We start from the raw sequence: 9,428 nt of genomic DNA, 5'->3' as shown, positions 1-9,428 counted from the left end.
GACGGGAGTTATTGAGTAGGTTGCATGGATGACTCTACAAAGCAGTACTCAACAGAAGGCTTAGACAGAGTGAGTTTATAACAGCCCAGTAACCGACTGCATGCAAGCATGGCACCACTCTGACGACGGCCGCCACACGTCGGTGCGCCAGCTCACCGAGCACGTTGACCGCGACGGTCGTGCGGGCGGGCGCAGCCAGGCCGTTGTCGGCTGTGCACGTGTACTCGCCGCCGTCGTCCCGCTCGACGCCCACGATCACCAGCGTGCCGTTCCTCTCGAGACGGAATCGGCCGCGGCTCGTGTCCACCTGGCCAACAGCGTGGCGCTCAGTCACTGCGTCAGACTCTGACGGCACAGCCGGCTCGTGTCCACCTGGCCGACAGCGCGGCGCTCAGTCACTGCGCCAGACTCCGAGCGGCACAGCCGGCTCGTGTCCACCTGGCCGACAGCGTGGCGCTCAGTCACTGCGCCAGGCTCTGACCGGCACAGCCGGCTCGTGTGCACCTGGCCGACAGCGCGGCGCTCAGTCACTGCGTCAGACTCTGAGCGGCACAGCCGGCTCGTGTCCACCTGGCCGACAGCGCGGCGCTCAGTCACTGCGTCAGACTCTGGCGGCACAGCCGGCTCGTGTCCACCTGGCCGACAGCGCGGCGCTCAGTCATTGCGCCAGACTCCGAGCGGCACAGCCGGCTCGTGTCCACCTGGCCGACAGCGTGGCGCCCAGTCACTGCCCAGGCTCTGAGCGGCACAGCCGGCACTGAGCCTCCGTCCCGGATGATGGAGGCTCGGCGAAGGCGCATTATCTGCCGACAGCACTGTCCCAGACGATCACAAGTGTCCGGCAGCTTACCCTCCTGGCACCGTGAGTCCAGGTGATGACTGGCTCTGGCTCGCCCTGCGCGATGCAGCTCAGAACAGCCAGCTCTCCCTCGTGAACTTCCACCTCGGGCTCCGACTGAACGATGCGGGCTGGAGACCCTGTAAACAGCCATATTGTCGGAGCGTGATGGTTCATAGAAAATGCGAATAGTGCTACTCACAGCATAGATTGTAACTTGAACAAGTCTTTAAGACAATAAACGACAGAGCAAGCAAGGAACATTTGCAAAACGGAATTGAAAGGGTTGAAGCAGAGTGTGCACCTACAAACCTGAACAAAAGCCAAGCGACCACATGTATTTGGTCAGCGCGCCGACATCGGCCAGCCCCAGACAGGTCCAGTCGTGGGCCGTCGTCACTGACCTTCCCGGCCCCTGGGGGGCTGTACAGGAGGCCTGGGGCTCGGCGGGTACGTCGGGTACGGTGGGTACGTCGGGTAAGGCCGCTGCGTAGCAGCAGTTGGCACCGGGTATGGCAGCTCGGTGGGCATGAACGTGGCATCGGGCCACATGTCAGTCGCCTGTAAAGAAATCCACGACATTTCGGGCCACACCTTCAGCGAAAAACTTGCGACCAAAACCCGCACAAGTCCCAAATAAGGCGTCAAATGCAATGCGGTGTATGCGACCAGAAAGCCCGACGTTGCCCAAAACGATTTTCACCAAACCCGAAAACCGATGTGCCTGCTGACGCGTCTTTGTTGAATGGTCGTAAGGATCACGTTCATGATCTAAGGCCACATCTACTAAAGCCTGTACAAACCTGGGCTTGATAACGACCCCCAGCGCGTTGCAACTCTGATCGAGCGCGTGGCGCAATTGACTAACCTCTGCTTCGGTAACCGGGGTCATGGTGGTGGTGGTGGAGGGCAGGACGCTGGTCTCCTTGACGATGACCTCCGTCTCACCGTCCGGCGGCAGACAGCGCAGGGAGCAGCCGTCCGAGCAGCACTGCAACAACACGTCGGCCCAGTGGAAATACGAATGGCCGCTAACTGCGCGTCATACGGTGGAGCCGGCAGACTGTCAGTCGCCGTGGACGGCAAAATATGTGCAGAGCAGCGGAACTGCGGTGCGTCAAACAACCGCTCCCGCAGCATTGCCACAAAAATCAAAACTAGCTCAGGCTGGCGCCATTGGTGCCGATCCCCCTTCACGTTCTTTGACAGGCAGTTAAGGGTATGCACATGAGCATGTGGGCGTACCTTGAGGTTGTTCCGGCAATCTGCATCATCCCTGCAGCCGTCTCTGGCATCGCCGCATTCATCCACTGTGTTCGGTGATGTGCATTCGCCAGTCTTGTTTCCTGACACGGACAAATAAAAACAGAATAAAAGCAAGAACTTGATCGCGACGGCTGTTCAAGAACAGAAAATACGGAGTTTTCTTCAATATAGAGGCCGAAACTGGCTTGTGACGCACCGCCATGCGGGGGGGTGGTGCCAGTTGCACCAGTCGCGGACTAGCAATCTGGCGAGCCTATTTGAACCATCGGTAACTACGGATCTCTACCCTACGCTGCCACAACATTCCTTAGTTGGTGCCATCCACAGCAGCAGGATCGCTCCACAGCAGGAGCGCGCTGGAGTAGATTCAACGCCGCGGCAACCCCACCACAGAGACTGGCGGCGCTCGACCGCACCTTACTTACTGCGCCTTACTGGAGCATCTCTAGCCTGCGGCGGTCACCTGCTCCGCTGCGACACTGGCTCACCGGGACGGCAGACGGCGCTGACGAGCAGACCACCCTCCTCGTCGCGTCAGTAGGAGATGGGCAGCGGTAACCGGCACCGCAGCGCACCCTCGCGGCATGGTTGAGCAGATAAGCAGCGCTCGCACTGCTGATCGTCCGTGCGCCGCTACACACCGAACGGACACTGGACGGTGAGGAGGGGGTCAGTGCCGTGGTCGTCCGCACGCCGCTCCACACCGAACGGACACGACGGTTGAGGAGGGGGTTAGTGCCGCTGGCTGTCCGTGCGCCCACTCCACACCGAACGGATACTGACGGTGAGGATGGGGGCTAATGCCGCTGGTCGTTCCTTACGCCGTTCCACGCCAAACGGATACTGGACGGTTGAGGAAGGGGTTAGGTGCCCTGTGACACGCTGGGCTATTAATATTTGTAATCGTATTCAGTTAGCGCTGTCCGCAACGAGGGACGCGCTGACACTTGTCTGGCATTGTGCGTAGCTTACTTTAAAGGATGTGTGAACGCTCGCATTTTGTCCGTGGACGCCAGGGTGAATAAATGCTGTGTGTGTTGTCATACGCTTCAGCCTGTGAGCAAGCATGAACAGCCCGGAGTGAACTGAAGCCGCGAGGGAACATGGAGCCGAATGACGAAGTGAGCAAGCGCTGGTGAGCACCGCCAAATGGCGAAAAGGTACGTGGGCAACACACATTGAACAAGGACAGGCCGGTCGCGGCTGAGGCCCGTAACAGATGGGTGGAGACAGTAGACCGTTGGATAGTCACGCTCAGCAACACAGCTGTGGCGAGCTGCAGTTTCCGGCACTGCACTGACCCGCAGCGTCTGACACTGCTGCTGGTGGGGCGAGCAGTCGACCGGGGCGCCGGTGGTGACCGGTTGGGGGGCCGCCTCCTCCGTGGGGGCCGCCGTCGTTGCGATCGGACTCTCAGGAGTGCTGGCTTCTGGTGCCGGTCCGGCCTTTGTTTCGATCATGCCTGGAAAGCGTCGCGACCCGAGTGCATACGGTGAGCCGCCATTCGTAAGCCCATGGAGCTCACACATTTCCTGCGCACAACAAATCCTTGTAAATGACCTGAGATGAAGTGGTATTAATCAGCAGCAATTTCATGTCAGAAACCGTCTCAGCAGAAAAGGCCAACATCAACGTCCACTGTTGATGGAGAACGGCAAACATCACAATGGCACGTAAAACCGCCCCTCACGCGCTTTAAAAACGAAACACACCAACGAGCCTGTGTTGGAAAAATAAAAGGGGTGGTAATAGATGTGGCAGATGTCTCGTTGACAAGGTACATAAGGCTCACTTGTATCCTTCTCAGACTCCAGATCTGGAACCATCTGCTCGCTGCCGTCTACGCAGAGTGATTGACATTCCTCTTCCGTGGAGAACCTGCGTATGAATCGGGGTTAGCAACACCATCGAGCCGGTGACATTCATATCTCATTTGTCCTAAATAAACACACACTAGGATCATTCCCTATGAATGTCTACAGACTGCTAGCTCCGAAAAATCCTAAAATTAACCGTTATCTGCTGTAGTCCATTCAGTCCTTATGTTTTGAAAGCTTCACATCAGTACATAATGGGCAAATGGTATGGTGTGGATTGATCGTACGGAAACCGAATATCTATGAACATATGAATCATAAGTCTACTTAATAGCGATAGCGCTGTCACAGAACGCTACCGGCCTCCGTCAGCAGCGTGCCCGCGCCTCACCTGTTGACGTTGCCACCGCAGCCGGTGTAGACGAAGGGCCGGCAGGTGTCGTCGCGGTAGTCGAAGTACCACTTGGTCTCGCTGCCGCCGCAGTCGCCCGGGGACGGTGGGATGCTGCAGGCGTCTGCGGCGCACGCACCAGACGTCACGGCATCCGCCGGCCAGGCGTCACGCATCCGCCGACCAGGCGTTACGGCGTCCGCCGACCAGGCGTCGCGGCATCCGCCGACCAGGCGTCGCTGTTCGACACTCACGCATCGGAGCATGCATTGCATGTACGTGTATGGGTACACCAGTGCTGGCAGCCATCACAACGATGCAGGCGTCGTGAATTACGGTAGCGAAGTTGTCGACTTACTTGGATTTTTAGGTAGCGCCGGCTCACCTTGATGTCCCGACACGACGGTTCGACCCGTAAAAAACTGAATGCGCAAGGTAGTGTACGCCTTCACCCATAGATGCGGTCACAAGCGCATGCTTAAATCAGCCCAGTGGTGGCACTAAGTAACGGACCAACAATATGACGCAGATCACAAGCTCGCGTGGCCTATGGCCATTAGGCGGAGTTCGCGAATACGGTCTACCGCAGGAAAAGGGTGCCCATGACAGTATCTCTGACATGTGCCTGGTTCATATATCTTAAATATCTCTGGCTGGTGCCCAGACATGTGGCACTCCCGAGTATCTTCAGCTGATTTCTGCAGCCTGATGCCTGTTAGCACGGAGACGAGAGGCACAAAGGACAGATGCACTGGGTCTGCCGAACGCCGTGGCCGCAGCTTATCTCACCTCACCCATATCCTAAACCCGTACCCGTCCATACCTCCCCGAGCTACTGTGAAGTACCCTAGCACCTCTCCGAGCTACTGTGGAGTACCCTAACGCCTACCCGGGCTACCGTGGTGTACTCTAGCATCCATCCGAGGTTCCGTGGAACACCCCAGCACCAAACGCCCCGTATGCGGTACCTGGCAGTGTCAAAATCCACCCTTCTCGCGGCACTCAGCGACACCAACGCGCAGCCTGTCTGCGTTGTTGCGTTGCTCAAAATCACTGACCCCCATCCTGTTCTCGGCACCGGGCAGTGCCAACACCCACCCTGTCCGCGGTACTCAGCACACGTGCGCTTGCACTGCTCCTGGCTGACAAACTTGTTGTCATTGCCGCGGCAGCCGCCGTACGTGAACTGCCTGCACAGCTTCATGCCGGCGCTGTAGAACCAGGCGCTGACGGGCGTCCGACACGGGCCCGGGTCGTACCGCTGGGCACACACCGGCGGCAGATCTAGCGGACCACGGCACCGAGGGCTCAGTGAGAAACAGGGCCGGGCGCGACGGGCTGGCCAGCGGGCTCGCGTGCTCGCTGAGCAGCTGGTGTTAGTCACTCGAAGGCGGTGGGTGATACACAGGCTTTGCACACTCAGTCTGGTCACCGGGTTCGCATGCTCTCGAGCTAGTTAGAAGCGGTTGGTCGCACGGTGCCTTTTTAAATGCGTCACTTTGCGACGATGCAGTTATGTGCAGTTAGTTCCGTGCTACAGAACAGCATTTTTTTGCACACGAAAAGCGTAGAAGGATGCTAACAGAATTTGGCTGTTGTAGCGTGAACAAGGAGGTCCAGAGATCTTTCGCTTAATAGTTTAACCCTTGTCCGGGTTGGAGCACAGTGACCATACACAAAACACGTTGACTTGAAACTGATACAAATATTCAAAAGAACAGAGGCAAAGAAGCCCAGGCTCGAGCTGGCCCGTCCAGCAATTGCGGAATCAGGCGCTCACGAGCGTCCAGCAGGACCAGGGTCGTACTGTCGAGCGCAGGTCGGCAGCAGATCTGGCAGCCCACAGCACCGCGGCCTCCATGACCCGCCGTGCCTCCAGGGTTAGGTCAGTTCAGGTTCAGGGTCACTTACGGCTGTAGCCCGTTCTATTAATATGAGTCAAGTCAACGTGTTTTGTAGATTAAGTGACGAGATAGACTGAAGACTGTAAGAGACTATAAAAACCGGACACTACTTTCGTGCCCGACTGCTACATCAACTACGTCTAGGCTGGCAGTATAAGATCGTTGCGTTGTCCTTCACCTTGCTCCTGCTCCGGCCTCTGTTCGGGAGCTGGCGTGGCCTGCTCGGGCCGTCTGCCCCTCGTCTCCGGCCTCTGTTCGGGAGCCGGCGTGGCCTGTTCGGGCCGTCTGTCCCTCGTCTCGGGCCTCTGTTCGGGCGGCGGCGTGGCCTGCTCGGGCCGTCTGTCCCTCGTCTCTAGCTCGGGCTCGGGCCGCGGCTCCTCCGCAGGGCCACCGCAGCGACTCGCGCACTCCTGCAGGCTGTCAAACTTGTTGTCGTTGCCTTCACAGCCGCTGTAGTCGAACTCGAGGCAGCGGCCGCGCTGCGCGTCGAAGTAGTACTGGCGCAGGGAGCCGGAGCAGCGGCCCACCACACGCGGCAGGGTGCAAACATCTGCCAGCGATAGTGGCGCACCCGGGGCTGGTCAGGGAACGCCCCAGAGCAGCGGCCCACCCCGCGCGGTAGGGTGCAGACGTCTGCCAGCGTGAGTGACGCACCCGGGGTAGGTCAGGGAGCGTCACACCGCTTCAGCGGTTTTGTGAGTTCCTCGCAGGCCGAGGATGTCAAAATGGCGGCCACCGAGGGGCGTCTGAACGTGGCCTGGGCCAGGGATTTACACGTCAAGGTTCCTGACGGGTTGGACGGCTGTTTTCCTTGGCAACCGTATGGTAAAAAGCTCAAAGACTCAAATATTAGAAAGAACCCTCAATTCACCCTCAATTCACGCCGCCCTCAATTCACGCTGCTACTCAGCAAGCCACGCGGGTGGATGTACAAACAGCATAGCTTCACATTTCGCGTACCAAATGTTTCTTCCGCACAGGACACCTGATGCGTCAAACTCAAATGGGTATGTCCTCGTTTCTAAAAGAATGAAAACAGCCCGATATGCTGCACGCCAGTCGCGCGAGAGCGCCACAAGGCTGGTCCCAAGACGCCGGCCTCGCCGGTCGAGAACCGCCGGCTCACCCTGAGCCGCGCCGCAGCGCTGGCGGCACTCGTCGCGCGTCCGGAACCGGTTTTCGTTGCCGCCGCAGCCGCTGTAGAGGAACTGGGTGCAAACGCCCACCCGAGCGTCGTAGTACCAGAGCGCCTCGGGGGAGGAGGCGGTGCCGCACGAGCCGGCGTCGCCCGGCAGGAAACACGACTCTGTCGAGGGGTCGACTGGGTCACAAATGGGCTGACTGGGAAACAGAGTCCGTGCAGGTACCGGCACACCGTCAGTAATGGGAGGGGGAGACCCTATCAGGCAGCTGAGCCGAACTGACGGCCGACACTCTTAACAGCATGACGATCCTCTCTAACGCCGTCGGTTTTGCCAGAGACCTGCTGAAACCGTCTCGCATGGTGTGCGGTCGTTGTCACTTAAATAATCGAACATCTTATGCTCGGACGGCGTCCACCTGCATGGGCTGAAGCTATGCAGGGAAGTATACCCCTGGCCTGTCGGACACACACAGACACCTGGTGCCGCCACCGCATCTTGTGCAGCACTTGCGCGATAGTCACAGGGGACGCCGCTGACGGCGTGGCAAGCGCAGCGTCCGCCGTCGCCACTGACCCGTGCGGAACTGGGGTCCGCTCCGTCTCGATCTTGCGGACCTCGCACTTGTCGCGGCACTCCTCATCCGAGCGGAAGTTGTTCCGGTTGCCGTCGCAGCCGCCGTAGTAGAACGGCTTGCAGCGGCCGTCCTGCAGGTCGTACGAGTAGCGGATGGTGTAGTTGGCGCAGGGACCTGGGTCCTGCTTCTCCGTGCAGGCCTCGGCCGCTGAGGAAGCGAGAGTGCGGGCTTAGAGAACAACAGCGACATGCCAGAAACAAGCGTCGTGCATCACAGTGTCAAGATGCCTATGCAACTTCTGTGGCTCCCTAAGTTCTCGAATAGTTATGATCATCGCGAGGTTATATTGAGCAAGATGTGCCGCTGGCGCTTGCATCTGTTTGCAGTTCGGCCAGCAGTACTCAGAGCTAAAATGCTGATCGCTGCATTTGATCTAGTACACACCCTATCACTAAGCTGTGCCCCGAGGAAACGCCATTGCAGACATTAAAATACCTATCCAATTGGCTAAATTTTTGTACAATTTAAAACCACCTGGCAGTGGCACCACATAGCATGCCAGAGATCAGTAGCTTTCAAGACCTTTAAGATCAGTGGCCATGACCCGTGGTTCATCCGCAGTCACCAATTAGCGCCCGCTGTCCGTGGACACGTCTCTCCATGCTGATAAACACCACCGAACGTCACATTCACGTTAGAGCTGCGACGGCGGCCTGACCCAGGGCGCCGGCGATCGCAACGCCGCCTACCGTAGACGTGTGAGGGGCACGACTCCTCGCACTCCTCCTCGCTGTCGAACTGGTTCAGACTGCCGCCGCAGCCGGTGTAGTAGAACGGCGAGCAGCGGCTCTCCTGGTAGTCGAAGTACCAGCGCGGCAGCGACTCTCCGCACGAGCCCTCGGCACGCGGCTGGGAGCAGATGGCTGCCGCAGACCAGGCGGTGGTCAATGAGCGGCCGACTCCAGGTGGCTCATGACAGGCGCTGCCGCCTCCCAACATTGCACAGATAACACGGCGAAATAACGGCGTGGTGTAATAGATGTGTGCTTACCACGCTGTGTCCGCACATACAAAGAAATAATTGTAGTATGTATATGATTATTTTTTTCAAGATAATGCTGTATGCGCGCACGATATCAATAAACGTGACATAATCCTTGTGCATGTATTATGTTACTAAAATAACGGCGCATGTGTAGAAACTGTCTGCGATTATTTGTGACGCAGATTGTAATTCAATTGTATGATCAGACAGGCATGGCATGAGAGCTGTAAAGTTTTGGCTGGCCACGAGGAACTCAATTCAATCATCCTTTTTCTCATATCATCATAGCAAGTCACTGCAAATTTTGGCGAATAATTTTTGTGTTTGACGAACTTAAGTGAGAGTTGCAGCGGCAGATATTCCATCCTGGGTAACGCGCGCCGTTAGAATTAAATACGCCGATGCTATATTGACCACATCAATAGCTCGTGGATATCACTAACGGTAA

At 57.7% G+C, this 9,428-nt stretch overlaps 1 protein-coding gene across 1 annotated transcript in view; it reads right to left on the bottom strand.

The window, feature by feature from the left end:
- Window positions 1–82: 82 nt before the first annotated feature.
- The window catches only part of LOC119114708 (papilin-like), a gene marked incomplete at its 3' end in the record, with an annotated part of 29,262 nt that continues 19,916 nt past the window's right edge, over window positions 83–9,428 (bottom strand). The window contains 15 exon segments of the mRNA XM_037238724.1: window positions 83–307; window positions 851–978; window positions 1,243–1,399; window positions 1,707–1,829; window positions 2,084–2,184; window positions 2,593–2,638; window positions 3,406–3,566; window positions 3,897–3,982; window positions 4,313–4,436; window positions 5,411–5,596; window positions 6,395–6,766; window positions 7,343–7,522; window positions 7,935–7,952; window positions 7,954–8,142; window positions 8,685–8,858. Coding sequence (XP_037094619.1) covers window positions 83–307; window positions 851–978; window positions 1,243–1,399; window positions 1,707–1,829; window positions 2,084–2,184; window positions 2,593–2,638; window positions 3,406–3,566; window positions 3,897–3,982; window positions 4,313–4,436; window positions 5,411–5,596; window positions 6,395–6,766; window positions 7,343–7,522; window positions 7,935–7,952; window positions 7,954–8,142; window positions 8,685–8,858 — 2,270 coding nt within the window.

This window comes from Pollicipes pollicipes, unplaced genomic scaffold (genome assembly GCF_011947565.3).
Source record: "Pollicipes pollicipes isolate AB1234 unplaced genomic scaffold, Ppol_2.1 Scaffold_2;HRSCAF=2_pilon_pilon_pilon, whole genome shotgun sequence".
NCBI lineage: Eukaryota > Metazoa > Arthropoda > Thecostraca > Pollicipedomorpha > Pollicipedidae > Pollicipes > Pollicipes pollicipes.
The sequence above is the reverse complement of the archived record's forward strand: the minus strand, read 5'-3'. Positions and strand labels throughout refer to the sequence as shown.